This window comes from Drosophila nasuta, chromosome 2R, assembly GCF_023558535.2.
Source record: "Drosophila nasuta strain 15112-1781.00 chromosome 2R, ASM2355853v1, whole genome shotgun sequence".
NCBI lineage: Eukaryota > Metazoa > Arthropoda > Insecta > Diptera > Drosophilidae > Drosophila > Drosophila nasuta.
The window spans coordinates 3,253,835-3,271,709 of record NC_083456.1 but is presented as its reverse complement, the minus strand read 5'-3'; the positions used below and the strand labels follow the sequence as shown (position 1 = coordinate 3,271,709).

General features: G+C 39.7%; 4 protein-coding genes across 10 annotated transcripts; 2 read left to right on the top strand and 2 right to left on the bottom strand.

Moving 5' to 3' along the window:
- The first annotated feature begins 95 nt into the window (after positions 1 to 95).
- On the top strand, positions 96 to 14,087 carry LOC132784394 (uncharacterized). 7 transcript variants are annotated; one of them, XM_060789996.1, is made up of 11 exons: positions 104 to 318; positions 4,730 to 4,970; positions 5,036 to 7,474; positions 10,948 to 11,180; positions 11,216 to 11,242; positions 11,302 to 11,366; positions 11,435 to 11,506; positions 11,783 to 11,887; positions 11,955 to 12,116; positions 12,183 to 12,332; positions 12,396 to 14,087. In XM_060789996.1, exons 1-11 carry the CDS (start codon positions 193 to 195, stop codon positions 12,589 to 12,591), a joined length of 3,816 nt encoding a protein of 1,271 aa, XP_060645979.1. In that variant the 5' UTR covers positions 104 to 192; the 3' UTR covers positions 12,592 to 14,087. The 7 variants fall into 7 exon arrangements, 4 of the variants coding, with proteins under 4 accessions (XP_060645979.1, XP_060645978.1, XP_060645977.1 ...); XM_060789995.1 differs by having other exon boundaries at positions 105 to 318; positions 10,906 to 11,180; XM_060789994.1 differs by lacking the exon at positions 104 to 318 and adding an exon at positions 2,673 to 3,370.
- A 475-nt stretch (positions 14,088 to 14,562) lies between these two features.
- On the top strand, positions 14,563 to 15,560 carry LOC132784401 (3-oxoacyl-[acyl-carrier-protein] reductase FabG-like). Its single transcript, XM_060790005.1, has one exon. The coding sequence runs from the start codon at positions 14,714 to 14,716 to the stop codon at positions 15,479 to 15,481; it is 768 nt and encodes a 255-aa protein (XP_060645988.1). The 5' UTR covers positions 14,563 to 14,713; the 3' UTR covers positions 15,482 to 15,560.
- Positions 15,500 to 16,432, bottom strand: LOC132784399 (uncharacterized oxidoreductase TM_0325-like). Its single transcript, XM_060790003.1, has one exon. The coding sequence runs from the start codon at positions 16,413 to 16,415 to the stop codon at positions 15,642 to 15,644; it is 774 nt and encodes a 257-aa protein (XP_060645986.1). The 5' UTR covers positions 16,416 to 16,432; the 3' UTR covers positions 15,500 to 15,641.
- Positions 16,433 to 16,832: 400 nt separating this feature from the next.
- LOC132784406 (uncharacterized oxidoreductase TM_0325-like) lies at positions 16,833 to 17,678 on the bottom strand. Its single transcript, XM_060790010.1, has one exon. It carries the CDS (start codon positions 17,604 to 17,606, stop codon positions 16,833 to 16,835), a length of 774 nt encoding a protein of 257 aa, XP_060645993.1. The 5' UTR covers positions 17,607 to 17,678.
- Between the last annotated feature and the right edge of the window lie 197 nt (positions 17,679 to 17,875).

The window sequence follows — 17,875 nt, the reverse complement described above, 5'->3', positions numbered from 1 at the left end:
AGCTTTTCCGCCAACTTAAAGTCACACCGCTGTTAATAACATTAGAATTTAATGTAATTTAACAGAGGCGTCTGCTGAGTGACTTCAAATTGTAGCGGCATTTTCACCGCAACGCGTTGCAAAAAAATTGTTGTTATTGCAAGTGGAATCTGTCCTATTTGTTAATTATTATTGTTAATTGGTGCTCACAGAATGGAATTCAATGCATTAGATTTGCATTCGACGGCAGACAATTTGTCGGAAGGTGCTTCAAATAGTATTAGTCTTGGCAACCGCAGCGTGCTCAAGGAATTGAACACAAATGATGGCGGCTCAAAGGTAAGCAAGGCAATTAATCAATCATAGTTGTTGGAGCGTATAACTTGGCCACGAGAAATTAGTGGCGCGCTCATCTACGAAAGCCGGCAAGTGGGCGTGTTGCTAAATAACACATTTAGCCGACGTTCACTTTCTAATAGTGTTAAACGAATGTGCTTATTGTGTATGTGTGCGTTTGTGTGTAAATGTGCATTCATAGCGTTCTGCCTTTATTGGCGTCGCTGTCTTTTGTGATCAATGATGGACTTCTCTTCTCTCTGCCCACAAGCAAAACAAAGAACCAAGAGAATCGCAGTGCTTCGATGCGCAGCGCTTTAGTTGCAACCCGAATATGTCATCGCTGTTTTCTTGCCTTCAGTGTATTCCCCAATGTTTTACATTTCTTTTGCTTGGCTTTTATTATTATTACTAGCTGCTGCCTAATGGCTGCTATTTGGGTCTGGCAAGACTTCCACAGCTGCTGTCTCAATGATTTTTAGCGCATTTGATCAGTGCGTTCTATGTTCCGTGGCGATCGGACGTTCGGACGTTCCATCTGATGAGCAATATTCATTTTATCGATGGGCAACAAATCAGCCAAACACATGAAAGCTGCAGAGCCTGTTACTGTGGTGGACTCTTGGCAGCAGACGCCGGTATGGAAAATAATTATGTATATTATTTACAAAAAGAGTCGTGTGTTTAAATGTTCTATTATTGCCATATGCACTTGACATGTTCCATTGTGTTTGCTTGACGTCACCAGAGTCCAGATGTGCATGAACGCTTGCCAAAAAATACCAAAATAAATCAGTGTATCCAGTGTACGACAGTGATTGCACTCCCCCAAGCAATAGGGATGGGATCTATTCTAGAGATGACAGAACGTTCGCTTTCTGCTTTGAACTACTTCCTGTGAAGCCAAAGTTCATTGGCAAGCAGCTTGTTCGCTCTCTGCGGATGGCGCAGCAATCGCCTCCCCCACATTAAACGACGTCGTTTTCATTCCTTTTGTCTATTTATAGGTTACGTTCAAATTATTGCATACTCCCCCTTTTCGTGTTTCTCTTGTTCTTATTGTCGTCTATGGCGTCGCTTATTGCTTTTCGTTTATTTGTTTGTTTTGATACTATAGTCTAGTATTATAAGCAAATTTTCCAAAGAATCTTTTACTAATATTATTGCAGTATAGTTTACACATTGAGTTGAAGTACAATTATTTAATTACTTCGTGAATGTGCTGGACTTCATTTATCGTTTGTCTAATGTTGCAGCCTATTGTAAGTGCAACTGCAAGTGCAACTACTGCTTCCCATTCTCTTGTCACCTGTCACGCTTTGGCTGTTTAACAGTTGCAGCAGCAGAGCAGCGTCATGTGGCGTCATGCCTCATCGTGTGATATTCGGTTTCTCTTTTAAAATATGCGAAATCAGCAATCAACAGCCAGACTAAGCTAGGGCTGGTTATGTGGAGCACTTCCTCAAGTGCACGATGCGCAACAATGGGCGCCGCGGGATTGCATATCTTGGCATCCACATGGGTTATACAGGGTGCATCTATAGGTGCACCATACATACATATCTACTATATACATATATAGTGTAACAAAACGAGACTTTCTTTCATTAGCTTAACTTATTCGCCCTATTCTCAGTTGCTAATTTTTTGTTCTCTCTCTCTCTCTCTCTCTCTCAGTCTCTGCTTCTTCTGTTTATTTGTGGTTTTTCGCTGCAATTTTGCATTTTGTATATTTGTACAAGTTAGTTGCTTTTGAAATCGCTTCTAAGACGGTCATTCGCTCACTCCTCCGTTTCATTGTTTATTTTTCAAGTAGCACGATCAATAAATGGTCTCCAATTCAATTAAACGGTTTAATTAAATTGTATCTCAAACATCCACACCCGATGGGAGTAATTAAAGGGGGTGTAAAACTTATGATGGATTTTGTGATCATTGATTGAGATTGTGCAAACCGCGTATACGCTTATTCTAATTAATATATTATATATAAACAGAACAATTTGAATATAACAATATATATTCTCAACAAATTACATAGAAAATAAGTGTATTAGTACTGGTTAACATCATCATCATTGCGAGAGTTCGACGACTGATAATGCTTACTTTGGGGGTTGAATTCTCCCAGAAACAAGAACAACTAGCAGTGAATGGCAGCTAAACGTGGAATACATTTTGTGGATGTCATTCGAATAAATAGAGTGGGGTCTCTCTCTCTCTCTCTCTTATTGTCTCTCTCTCATGATCAGTCAGATGAGCGCGCCATACTCACGATTTCGCTCTCGATTGTCAGTGCCGGTGAGCAAAGCAAATTGAAACGAAAAATATTTTTAAATTGATTTCAAACGTAAAAGACAAACGCCAGCGTACGGCACGGGAAGTTGGTGATCGTGAGACGACGCGTAGAATAAAATAAAATCTGATCTATTATTTAATGACGAGCGCTAGAAAATCGAGTACTCAACGTCGACGGCCCGAGTAGGCCACATAGAATAACTCATACCCATCAGTACAAATACATCTAGTCCCGAAAATTTATAACTAACATTATATACAAAAAGTGATTTGAAAAAGACTTTGATTGTTTTCGTATATGTGGCACGACGCAGTGAGCCGCGCAGTAAACGATTTTGGTTTTTAATCGTTAATCGTGCGTGGAGAGAATTTAACGCGTAAGGAAATGGATTTCCTATCCAATCTCATTAAGCGACCCAGCAGCATTATGCTGCCCATCCCAGAAACCGACAGTCTCACAACGAATTCAGCCAGCTCCGAGACAACTTCAAGTCCGCCGCCACAAGTCAATTTAATCATGGATCGTTGCAATATCGATACCGAACTGGAGAATCTTTTTGATTCGGCAGCTAAGGACTTGAATAGTTTAGGAGAACAGCACAATCTTCTTATTGATGATGTCGATAAGGAACCTGAAGTGGTATCGACGCCCTCAAGTCCTCGGGAGACCATACAACAGCTGCTTAGCGAGATTAATGTGAATTTGGATCAAGTTACCGCCCATGAAATGGAACATTTGCAGGCAATGAGCCTAGAGGTATGTGTGGATTGTGTTCGGGATTTATCAATATTGTCAACAAATTGCGTTTCGCCGTAGCTGCCAGACTTCTTTAATATATAGATATGCGCGAACATCTTTCGTAATTGTGCTGTGGATTCTTTTGGTTCACTCGCTATTAAATATTTTCTGAATTCACACATTTGTTGAATGTTCTCCGTTGATAGCACAATACAATTTGTCATAGCTAAATGCTAATGCCTAAACACACCCTTTCATCCCATTTGCTGCTGTCTGTCCCCCTGTCTGACTTTAACCTTGTTGCTTGCCATCGCTCTAATTAAATTTCGCGTGCATTGACGACCAGCAAGGCCTCTAAACGCAACGCAACAACGGACTGCGGCAGCCGTATTCGTTGTCTCCGTGGCTGTTGACTGTCGTCTACATCGAATGCATCGCCACACGCTCAGATTTTATTTTCCTTTTCGTTTGTATATTTCTGCGACGCCAGGCGACCCACTTACCCACCTCGACCCACTCGCACCTCCGCTTTTCCCTCCTTCTATACGCCCATCTTTCTTTCATGACATTTGCTTTTTCTGGGCCGCGTCACAACGGGCAACTGACCGACAGCTAACCGGGTTGTTCGATCTCGCACTTTGTTGTGGCGAAAATTGGATTGACCGGAATGCATTGAACTTAAATGATTGAAGCTAACATATGTTTAATTAATATGAAAATATTCCTATAAATGAAATTACAGTGTTACAATTCCAAATTACACTATTTTACTCATATTCAACATCATGGTTTGCTATATTATTAAGCAAACATAAATTTATATTGGAATTAAACTCACAAACTCGTTATCTATTTTACCTTACTTTTTATGTCATTTTTGAATGACTAAGGAAGCAGAAAAATTAGTTGGTATTGGAAGTATTCCAAGATGTGAATTTCAAGATCTAATAACATATTCTCTATAATATGCCCTTTTCCTTTCAGTTCCTTAAGGGTATTATCTTGTTTGTAGAATTATCTTATATAATTCCCAGATCTTGTGCTATTTTGGTGAACAGCAAACTACACCGGGGACATCTTTATACATATATGAAAGTCATGAGTTAAGACTTGCCGCTTGCAATCATGCCATAAATAAGCTCTGGGCTCAAAGATGATCATAATGATGTTTGCATTATTAGGTTATGGCTTGTTTACATTTTGCTAGCGATTGCCTGGGCCATGTTCGCGCTATTGCATTATCTTCATTTATTTATTTTTATATTTTTCCCAAACATTTTTCGTTAGATTTTCACATTTCTCACTTGACACGCGATGCTCGAAACTATGTGAATTAATTAATTTGTTAATGTTTGTTGGTTTTGGTTGTTATTGCAGCTCAGTCCGTTGGTGGTAAAGGCAAGTCCGAGACACAACAGCATGGAGCAACAAAAGGCGCTGGCCGCTGCCGCAGTTATGCGAACTGCATCGCAGCCTGGAACACCGACAATGCCAACAATTAGCGGTGATCTTTTCCGACAACAGGATGTGGAGACCGGAATCGTTAAATTTGCAGGACTGCCTGAGTTCGATGAGGCACAAATTCCGGAATTGGCTCCACTTCGCGCTGAAATGGAAAGTGAGTGGCAACTAAACAAATCTGAATGATCCGTATATAAATAACTGTCCTTTATTTATCAACAGCACAACTTATAGAGAATGTAAATGCATCTACAGCAAAGTCTTCAGATCGCGACTACAATTCAGATTCAGATGTCTTTGCTGAATGTCTTTCCATGAATAGTGCCAAGATATCAGCGGAGCACAGCGACCTGGAAGCATATTCGAGTGCACTGAATGAGGTGCTGGAGAACCAGTTGTCTAATGTGACAGCCACTACTCTGGAAAATACACTAAGCAGCGACCAACATTCAGCTGCTCTTAGCCATAACGATAGTTGTGAGCCCATGGATATTGATGAAATAGCAGAAACAATAGAAATACTCAATTTCTCGCCCGAGGACCAACAGTTCCTTCAACAACAGTTACAGTCGATTGGAATGCAACCAGATCGGACGAATAAAGAACCACAGTTGGATAAGGTACTGGAAAAGCAAATACAAAACGAGGAGCAGAAAGTGATGCAACAGGTGGATCAGCAGGATCTAGAAAATCACCAGCCATTGCAGAATAAGTTGGATGCTGAGCAACATCTGGATGTAAATAAGCCGCCACTTGATGATCTTGAAAATCAATTACTTGTGCAACAATTAAATAGTGAGCAGTACAAGAAAAATGATCCCATAGTCGAGGATTTATTAACTAAGGTTGAACCAATGCTCAAACAACATGACAATCAATTACTGATGCAACAAATGGATATTCAACAGCAAGAGAAAAATGAACCAATAATCGAGGACTTATTGGCTAAGGTTGAACCATTGTTCAAACAACATGATAATAAGATACGTGAGCAACTATTGGATAATCGACAGCATGAGCAAAATGGTGAACTAAAATTGGAGCAACAATTATTGGAAAAGAATGAAGAATATCAGCAGGAATCCTCACAGCTGAGAGTTGAAGTTCCTGCCTCTCCACCCATACCCACGCATAGATCAAAGACACTTGATGAGTTACAAGAGCAAATGGTATTACAACAATTTGATCAGCCATCGGAGCAAATACCATCGACAGTACAACAGCCTGCGACTCAAATAACAAGACAATTAGAGTCTACATTGGATGCGGTAGAAAAGAAACCTATGGATCAGAATGATTTGTCTGAGCAACAGGCAGCTTTACCATTGCCTGTTTCCGATATGAAACCGCTTCAACTAAATATGGTCGATTCGTCCCATGAAGGTAGCACGACACCCACATCTCCATCTTTTCCGATTAAAGAACCTGAGATACCCTGTCATTTTCCAAGATCACCGCACGCACCTCCCGAGCGTGAGGAAATGCCATATCTGGAGCAGGCGGTCATTGAGCCGTCGATTGAACACCAGCTCCACCTGAGTGGAGCTATAGCTAAATTCCCACTTCCGATACAGGTAACCGTCACGCAGCCAAGTCCAGAAAAACCAACCGAGAAGCAGTTAAGTACAACTATTTCTATGGACAATGGCTCGCCAATGAATGAGACCTTTAACGGTAAACAATCTGAGTTCATTGAAAGTGATCCACAACAGTCGCATGCTGTCTTTGGAGTGCCGCTAGGTGAAGCTCATCATCAGCAGCGTCGCACATTTTCATTGAATGATACCACTCGACAGGCGGAGCAACCTCTGGAGGAACAATCTCTTCCGCTTAATGCAACTATAGCCATAAACGGAGAATCGCCATTAAACGACACCTATGCTTTGCCACTTAATGCGGCTAAAAGTCGTGAACGTCAGACCTTTACCATATCAGATCTGCAACAAGAGAACCAAGGCGAAGATGAGCAGGGAATTAAGAAGTCCCCAAGCCCCGTCGTTGAGGAAAAATTGAAAAGCCGCCTCACTTTCTCTCTAGAGCAAAATGCATCACCAGCAATGGAAGCAACCGAGGAGAATATCATGGGTAATGAGTTTGAGCCTATGGATGTGGATATATCAATGAGGGCTGAGCCAGCTTCTGCCCCGGCTCCGCTGTCACCGCCCATACCTACACATCAAACAAAACAACTTAGTACATCTGAAGACGTGCAGCCGCGGGAGCAATTGCATGAGACCAAATCTCCACCCATACCAACTCATCGTCCCAAGGAGCTACAACGGGAGACCCACTCACCGCCCATACCTACACATAAGCCGCATCCACAACTTAAGCGTCCGTCCATACATGATGATGTGTCTCCATCCACTTCCGCAGTCGTCCAACCGTTGCCGTCCATCTCCAATGCAACCGTTTTGCTTGAGGAGCAAAAATTGTCAGCCAAGGAACAGCTCAGCGCCAGCGATGAGAAGGATGATGTGTTCGTTGAGCACTTTGGTGCCATATCACCCATCTCTGATGACATCTTCAAGGCTCCGCAGTATAGCAGCAGCAGCTTTAGTAAGATGGCAAAGGGCAAGAGTATTGAACCAGCGGTTAGCGACTCCACCAAGGAGCAGTTTTATGATGCCGAATTCCAGGATGGAGCCAGCGACAACAACAGTGAGTAACATCCAGCAAATTATCCCTGTAATGATAACATATGTACATACATATGTATGTTGTAAATGCATATGGCACCACTCCCCATTCTCCCCAATTCTAACTGCATCGACTGTACCCTCATTGAATCAACATCTGGCTAATCGCCTTGGTATATTCGTGACCTTAGGCAGTCTCTCCGCTTTGCCATTTGAACTTGAAATGTTTGGGGCACGGCAGGGTCGAGGTTAGTTTGTTTGCATGTGCCACCGTCTGCTTAAAGAACCTGTGCAGTCTAATCGGGTGTGCTCGACTTCGAAATATCAACTCATTATAACAAGAATAAAGCAATAGCAGTAGAAATATAAATACAGAAATTTTTGAATTTTATTCAAAAAGTCGTAAATTTATTGAAGTCGTACTTTCATATATGTTTAGAGATGCCTTCTTGGGTTTTAATGGTCATAGGGTAGAAAAATAAATCCCCACATGCAAGGCAATGAACCTGAACTTCACAACTATCGCTTGAAGAGTACAAGAAAAACAGGAAACTCAACTACAGGAAAAAAACTGGGGGCTGTGCTGTATCGTCAATTAGGTGCATAATTTTTGACTCTTGCGACGCGCAGCTGTCTGCATGCCGTTTCAGTTGTTGTTGTTTTGACTGCATTTTAATGCTGTTCCAAAATGCCGCATTGCCTCTTTAGTAGTCATACACCCGCAATTACAAAGTACGTGTGCACGTTTTTATGATTCTGCTCCCTCGCTTACTCTCTCAAATTGCAATCTCTTTAATACTTACTCTCTTTATATTACGTTCTGTCTTTCTCTCTTTGCGTGTTTGAACCCTTATCAACTTCAGATGTCGTAATCGTCGCGTCGCTCTAAAATAAACGAAAATGTCTTCTAAGTGACGTCACTAAGTTCAATTAAAGAAATGTCTTTGTATAAGTACAAATGTACGATGAACGCATTTTGTATTTTTAGCTAATTGACAGAAGGCGTTGCCTGAAGTGAAAATTGCCGAATTCTGAAAAATGTTTTCGATCCAATTTACCTTTCTTTTAAATAATTTTGTTTTGCATTGTCATATTTTCAAATAAATATTTAACTTGGCGCCGGCATAGTTATCGCTGACTAACAAAATGCAACTCTGTTCACAATAAGCGATAAATCTCTTTCTGAAAGGTAAAACCAAGCCAAAAACAAAAAACAGATTCTAGACCATATTTAATTATCAAATAATTTTCATTTATTTCAATTTTCAAATAAATAATAAATAAAACAGCATTTTTCGCTCTGGCACTCTCATATTAAAACAGCCATTTGACGCATGTCAATTTTGCGTAGAACGTGCTCATGCAGTTTTACTACACTTGTAGTTAGAAGAGCAACTAGAAAATCGCATTGAAAATATGAACTCGGATGAAAACATATGGACAGTACTCTCTTGATGTTGGCGCATCGCGCTTACTCATGGTATAAGAGCATGGTACTAAAATACTATCCGCTCTGCTATTTTCTATTTCTCGTTAGGCAACAGATGTAAGATACATCCACCTTGTAATGTTACACCATGATTGCTTACGCGTCACTGACGCACTCTCTAGTCAGAATTAAACTAGCGGCTCTCATTTTTCGTTGCCAATGTGTGTTTCAGGTTCTCTTTTTCTCTCTTTTGGATTCACTCATTGTGTGTCTGTATGTATATTTGTATGTGAATGTGCGTCCGTGCGCCTCTTTTCTTATTGGCATCGGAGAAAAGTAAGCACATTAGCATTCCAATTCAGTTAGTTTTCAACTTCTGACGTTGTCGCTGCTGTTAATCATCCTCTGCACACGTCGCGCTTCTTGTACGACTCTAAAACAACATTTGCTCCTTTCACGCCTATTCATCGTTTTATGGAGCTTAAAAACAGTGCTGCAAGTGCAAATGTAATTGAAATTAAAAAAAAATAATATTTTAGTTCGTGCCTGTCTATACCATTTGTTTGTTGCTTGTTTTCTGACTGTTATCTGTCCAAATTTGCAAAAATGCAAAGCAGCTGTGTGTGTGTGTTGTGGGTCCAACCAGCAACAACAACAACTTGCCAAGTAACAGAAAAGTGTCAATGACAAAACTCACACAAGAGCATAAATAAAACCGAGATGAGGACGTAGACTCAACACAACTCGACTTAACTCGAGTAACAAAAATAAATTATATTTTTTCACATTGAACGAGAGCGAAAAACTTCATTGTATGAGAGAACAACTCTTTATTATATGTGTGTGTATGTATGTATATGTTTTGTTTGTGTGCACCAGTGTGGGCGCTCAATGGTCATGGTTAAGTTCGGATATTATTTCTTCTAATAATTGTAAAGAATCTTGGAAATGCAAAAGTTGTCAAGAAAGACAAGACGGACACGCAATTAAAACGCAGTGCTGTGTGAAAAGTTCTCTCTCTCTCTCTCTCTGTGTCTCTGTGTCTCTGTGACTCCTCTTACAGCTCATTTGTACGCTCCACACTCTCACGCTCCATGCTCTCCAATTCGTTTGTCGGCTCTCTTTTACTACTGTGTCTTGTCAATGCATCAGTTTGTCAATTGGTTCATGTCCATTATAAAAGCAACCCACTTCTTGGGGTCGTCTCGCGATTGCATAAAATGACTCACAAGTCACAGTTGCGGCTTCTCTTTCTTCTCATTGTTTCTACTCTGCTTCTGTTGCTGCTTCCATTTCATTTTGTTTTGTTTTCGCATTTTTTATCTTGAAATACTTATATTAGCGCCTGCAGTTGAGTGACCCGCATTCTACGTTATGTTCTCAAAGATATCTGTGCTTATCTGGGACTGCCCGGGTTCTAGTTTTCACTATTTTTACTGACATTTGTTTTGTATATATACAATCTGTATATAATGTGTATATGTATATGTTTGGGCAAATAATGCGGTTACGGTGCGACACACCTAGCTATATGGATTCAAAAGGGGCTCAAGGGAGGAGAGAAGGTGGTCTCTCAAGGGTTGGGCAACTTTGAGTCATGAAATATTTGTATTTTTTGTCTCCCTTCCATAATTACTTACAAGAAAAGGAGAGGAATGGGATCCACTTTCAATGTTTTAAAATAATCTAATTATGTTATGCTATGAGGCATACAAATGTCGCTTATGCGCAACCTTCCACAATCTCGACATTGTCATGTGCGCGTCACTAATTCCTTATATCTTATAAACATTTATTTGGTCTTTGTCTAGATCGTGAGTTTTACGTTTCATATTAAGAGTTCCATTGATTAGAAAAATATCTACTTTTGATTGTTCATATTTATTGACTAACATTATATGTATTTTTCTCTCTACTTTCTCTCACAACATTATCAACAATGTCAACAAAAAACGCACAATAACAAACGCACGCGCATGATTACTCAACTCATACATCATACAATTACACAATACGATCCACAGTAATATTCAATTCATCAGATTTCGATTATTTATACACAAAAGGCAGCAACAATGCGCCCATCGATCGCAGTTCGTTGCTATTGAAATTCGATCCGCTTCTCGGTGCTCCGGTGCCTGTGAATCAATCCCAGCATCAGCAGGAGCAAACACTGCTTAATATATTAAGCAATAATAACAACTTAGCACGTGCATTGAGCCCCACATTGGAGGAGCACGAGACAAGCGGCAGTAATCAGTCGTTTGTTATTGAACCGAGTGCCAAAACATCCAAAAAAGTCAGAGGGACCTGGAACCCAAAAAAGAATTGCAGATAAAACCGCCTGTGGATAGATCAAAAGTAAGTTTACCGATATTAAACTTTTAAAATTAAATTTATTCATATTTTTCTGATTACAGAAGCATGCTAAAATGAGTGTGGACGTCATTGATAACGATTGCAACAAACCCTTCGACAATTCCAAGTAAATAAATTCTATGTGGAACCTACTTAACTGTAAAATAACATATTATTTGAATCTTCTATTTTCAGCTTGAACTCGGAGGACAAGACCAACAAATATAACAATATGGATGAACTGGAGAAGAAAATAAAGAATGAAGTGTAAGTAATGCAAAATTTTGCAAAATGCAAATATGTGTCGTATCTATAATCAGAGATTTCAAAACTTAAATATCTGAGTTGAGTAGATTGATTTTTAGACCAGTCTTAAGACCAGTCCACTTTATAAGTGGATTGATATAAAAGTAAATGTTCATGTAAGGTTGCTGTTCAGAAATTAAAGCTTAATATATATATATAATATCCTTTAGTCTCTTGCTCCCATCCGCTGGCATTTTGAAAATGGACGTTTTAATCAACCCGGTTCTATATTTTTAGCACCCGCTCTGAGGATATTGAAAAGAAACTCAAGGATGCCGAACAACGTGAGGAAGCGCTCGTCAAACGCATTACAGATAAGGATAAGACAAACACAAAGCTCAAGTAAGTTGCGAATGATTTATGTAGTGTCAACTAAATCACATTAATTCTATATGGGCAATCCGCTCAGTGGCGTTATTGAAGCCTACGAGAAAGCCATTGCAGAGTTAATCCACGACAAGGAGCAATTGGTGCAAAACCATGAACGGGAAATGCAGGAGGTACAAACAGATCGTGATTCCAATTATCATCACCTAACGTCGCTGGAAACGACATTCTCTGACCTGCATGTGTAAGTTAATGATGCTGAATCACACTCTTGTTGATTCATAATTGTATACATGTATTCTCTTTATAGGAAATATGAAAAAAGCAAAGAGATGACATCTCATCTGAAGCAGATCGAGGAAAATCTCCTGGATGAAAAGAAAAAATTGCAAGAGAAATTGCGACAGCAAGAACAGAGATATGAACAAATGAAAAGCCATGCCATGCAGCAAATGGAAATGTATGGGAATTTAGTTCATACTGCAATTAGATCAAATACTAATCTTTATACTCTTTTTCGCAGTGCCAACAAAAAACTGGCCACTATTTCAAAGGAGCATACGGATGAGGTGAAAAAATTGAAAGCTTTACTCAAAAAAGAGGAAGTGTCGCGCATCTCAACGGCCGAGCAGCTGCAACAGAAATCGCGAGAGAATGCCGATCTGCTTAAAATTTGCGAGGAATTAATTTACGACAAAGGACAAGGTGGTAGTAGTTAAACTTCACCCAATGTCATCAATATTTTGCGGCCTGAATGTATTATCTTCATACAATTTAAAGCTGTAAACGCACAGACGCACACACACACACACACATCTACATCTATAATACAAACTCTCATATGCATACATACAACAGAGGGCATGTGGCATGCATGTTTGACGCATGATATTCACTCATAACGCATACTATCTCATTACATTTTGTAACTTTTGTTGTGTGCTTTCGTGAGTTATCGTGAATCGAACTCCACATATGAAATCTCAACTTTGTACGCTATCCGTCGTTAGAATGGAGTATCCCCCACTATATACCTAACTATCCATATACGTATTGTACTATTTCTAGATTTTTAGTTGTCGTTTGCCTAATTTAAGCACAACACAGCAAAAACAACAACCGCAGATAGAACATCCAACATACGATACACAACTGAGCATCGAATGAGTTCCACACACGTTGAGATCCACACGCCTTACGGGGTTTTGTCCCAAATGATATTATCGCATTGTTTTGCTTGAAAATCCCTCAGCCATTTTCAAGGCAAATGACAATTGCTATTTTCCCTCTCATCCTTCTACCAATACATCCAAACACACACACACTCTTTTTGTTTGTTGTGTTCTATTAACTGATGAAATTAATAATAACATTAATGCGGAAAATTAAAAGTATCGCGTATGGTAGACACGCGCCCTTTACTAAATGTCTAAGTTTACAATTAGATTAATTTAAAATTTAAAAAAATTAATGATTATTAAGCATATAATTCTGTATTACATAATAGTACTAAAACAAAAAGAAATGAATAATAGAAAAAAAAAACAAAAAACTATTTATGAATTAAAAAACAAAAACCAATATATTAATAATTTATTTAATTGCAGCTTCTATTTAGTTATTATTTTATATGAAGTTGGAAGAGTTCGGGTTTGAACAAAAATTAGTTAATTGATTTACTGCAAATGCACGCCTGAAAAAATTTTCGCTCGATACACTTTGATATACAATCTATAGTTCGCTTTGTAGACACCACCTCACCTCTGAAAAACTGAAATGAATTTTACTTCCATTTATTACTAAGCTGTATGAAATTGAAAGAAAGAATTAATGTTGTTAATACACATAATGAAAAGAAATGCAATCGTATTGAAAAGAATTGTATACAAAATTTGTACCCAGTCCATGTAATCAAATATATTGCTACCATATAAAAACATACGTATATATAACGGTATAAATATACACATATATATTTTTTCTAAAGTTGATGAAACACGCGCTTTTAAAAAATATATATAACTTGAACTCAAATCCGTTTTGTTGTTTCAAATTTAAGATGAAGAAAATCTATATCAATGCGCTGTAAAAAAAATACACATAATATAGTATTAATAACATTCACACTCATGATTATGTATGTGAATGTTGGACATTGAGCATGTAAGGTGATGATCAAGTTGCAAAATTCAATAAATAAACTATGTACGAAAAACTTTTGCAATTTAAGTTCAAATTATTTATTGGCTTCGTTTCAAAACAACCTGTCGCTGGCGTTAGAACGTGGAATTGGAACAGGGTGGCAACGCTGGTTAACAGGTGGGAGGTGATCAGCGTAGACGCAAACAGTTCTCTCTATGTGCGTTATTGATTTTCTATATAAAGTATATTTAATTCATTATTATTGTTTTTAAATTTGATTTTAAGATATTTAGAATATGCAATTAGTACTATAAGAGAATTAATTAAATGAAGTGTGACCAGAGTTTTACAGAGCGTTATCTAGTTACACTTGATAAATTATTATTTGTTTTTATTTGTTTATTTTGCTAATGGAAAACAAACGCTAAATTTAACATTAAATTTCTCATCCTAATAGTTAAAATAAATTCCTTATTTCATTACTTTCTCCAGTCACTGTAACAATTTTGGTATATTTAGCACAATAGTTTGAATATACAAATTGTATATTAGATTAAACAGAGATGTGCACAAATTTCTTATCAAAGAAGACAAAAAAAGCTTTATCTCTAAGAAAAAAAAAAAACAAGACCCAAGAAGCTGCGGTTGATGCGCTTTTAAAGTCCAGCTGTTTACGTAATAACGCAATACATAAATAAGATGAATTTTGCGGGCAAAGTTGTGCTCATAACAGGCGCTAGTTCCGGAATTGGCGCCGCAACCGCTGTCAAATTGGCAAAACTTGGTGCTTGCCTTGCGCTCAATGGACGTAACGTAGAGAATTTGAAGAAGGTTGAAGATCAATGCAGACAAATAGGTTCAGCACCCGCTGTTGTTGTGGGCGACATCAGCAAGGAGGATGATGCAGATCGAGTGTGGCGCGAGACTTTGAAGAAATATGGCAAACTCGATGTGCTGGTTAACAATGCGGGCATCCTGGAAAGCGGCAGCATTGAGAACACTTCACTGGAACAGTATGATCGCGTGATGAACACCAACCTGCGTGCCATCTATCATTTAACCATGTTGGCCACTCCTGAGCTAATCAAAACCAAGGGCAACATTGTGAACGTATCCAGCGTTAATGGCATTCGATCCTTCCCTGGCGTACTCGCCTACAACATTTCCAAAATGGGCGTGGATCAATTAACGCGTTGTGTTGCCCTTGAACTAGCTGCCAAAGGTGTGCGTGCTAATTGCGTGAATCCTGGCGTTACTGTAACTAATCTCCACAAGCGCGGCGGCATGGATGAGGTGACCTATCAAAAGTTCCTGGAGCACTCGAAGAGCACACACGCTCTAGGACGGCCAGGCACAACGGATGAAGTGGCTAATGCCATTGCATTCTTGGCCAGTGACTTGGCCAGCTTCACCACAGGAGTCAGTTTGGCTGTTGACGGGGGACGTCACGCCATGTGTCCACGCTGAAGGTAACAATCTCCCCTATTGAGCAAAAAGGCATTTATTTTAATCATATTTACAAGACTAATAAACGTTAAAAGCACAATTGTTTTTATATATAATGTGATACAACAAATTGGTATTGACTTGGAGTTCATTAGTTTCTATTGGAACTTCTCTGCCATCTTCAACGCGGGCACATTGCATGACGACCCCCATCGACGGGCAAGTTGACACCCGTCGAGAAGCTGGCATCTTCGCTGGCCAAGAATGCGATGGCTGCAGCCACCTCGCCCACCTCTCCCGGGCGACCCAATGCATGCGTCTCCTTGGAGCGTTCTAGAAACTTGGCGTACGCATCATCATCCAAGCCGCCGCGCTTCTGTAATTCTGTGATAATCACGCCAGGGTTAACACAGTTAACACGCACTCCTTTCGACGCTAGTTCCAGAGCCACACAACGTGTGAATTGATCCACCGCTGACTTGGACACGTTGTAGGCGAGCACGCCGGGAAAAGACCGCAAGCCGCACACACTGGACACGTTCACAATGTTACCTTTGGTTTTAATCAACTCTGGAGTGGCTAGGATGGTTAATTGATAGACAGCTCTCACATTGGTGTTCATAATGCGATCATACTGCTCCAAGGAAGTGGTCTCTATGCTACCCAGCTCAATGATGCCGGCATTGTTCACAAGCACATCCAGTTTGCCAAAATGTTTAATTGTAGCTGGAATTATCTGCTCTACATCTGCCTCCTTGTTCATGTCTACTTCTAGTTGAAGCGCAGCTGATCCTCCTACTGCCAGAATATTGTCGGCAGTTTCCTTCAGCTTCTTCACATTACGCCCTACAATCACAAGCTTTCCTCCAAGACTGGCCAAGTGCACGGCAGTTGCTGCTCCGATGCCAGAGCTGGCACCTGTTATAATGATCACTTTGTCCTTAAAACTCGGCATCTTAATCTTATCGTTGATGGACTAGTAATTGAAACCCTATCGAGTTATCAACAAACGAGCCAAATCGATAAATTTCTCTGGTCAAGTATAACCAATTTAGCTAATTTTACGAGTTTAGCTATTTTCAAAGGTCAATTATTACTCGAACGTTATTTAACAACTCATGTTATTCTTGCTACTTCTCGAATTAAATTAAACTATTTTACTGGAATATCAATTTTCTTTAATATTTATTTCTTGTCATAATGTGAGCTGAATATTTATTATTTACAACTTGCAAATCGATAATCAAGTATATCGATAAGTTTTTTAAGTGGAGTTGTGAAATACAAATCGTGAACAAAAACTGAGCTGCTAATTAATCTATTTGTTTAGCTGCGATTGTTTATGATTTATTAAATGCTAAATATAGACAATTCAGCGAGGGCACATAGCATGACGACCGCCATCCACAGGCAAACTTATGCCCGTCGAGAAACTGGCTTCATCACTAGCAAGAAAGGCAATGGCAGCTGCCACCTCCCGCGCTTCTCCTGGTCGCCCCAAGGCGTGTGTCTCCTTAGCACGCTCAACAAATTTGGCGTAGGCTTCGTCGTTGAGTCCGCCCCGTTTTTGCAATTCCGTAATAATCACGCCAGGATTGACGGCATTAACGCGCACTCCTTTGGGCGCCAATTCAAGAGCTGCGCACCGTGTAAACTGATCAATAGCCGCCTTGGAGATATTATAAGCTAGTACACCAGGGAAGGATCGAATGCCATTCACGCTGGAAATGTTCACAATGTTGCCCTTGGTCTTGATCAGCTCTGGGGTGGCTAATATGCTCAATTGGTAGACAGCTCTTACATTGGTGTTCATCAGGCGATCGTACTGCTCCACTGAAGTGTTCTCTATGCTGCCCAGCTCGATGATGCCCGCATTGTTGACAAGTACATCAAGTTTTCCAAATTGTTTGATCGTAGCTGCAACTATCTGCTCCACATCTGACTCCTTGTTCATGTCCGCTTCTAGTTGCAGAGCAGCTGATCCGCCAGCTGCTAGAATATTGTCAGCAGTTTCCTTCAACTTTGCCACATTGCGCCCCACAATCACAAGCTGCCCACCAAGGCTAGAGAGATGTACAGCAGTTGCTGCTCCAATGCCAGAGCTGGCACCTGTCACAATGATGACTTTATCTTTGAAACTCGGCATAGTGCTGTTGATACGTCTATTTAGAATGATAGTAGAATCGCTATTGAATTCGTGACATTGAAGTTTGTCAGCAGCGGTTAATTTGTTCAAGTCGATAGCAGCATTATCGATAAGTTAGCATTGAGCTTTCGAGAGGGATCGGCGTTGTGAAATTCAAATGAGATAAAAGCTAACAATATTCTTGGCCTATTCTGCTACTTTATAATTAAAATAATTCGCACGCAATTATTTTTGGAAGCAATACAATAAAATGGCGTAATACAATACGA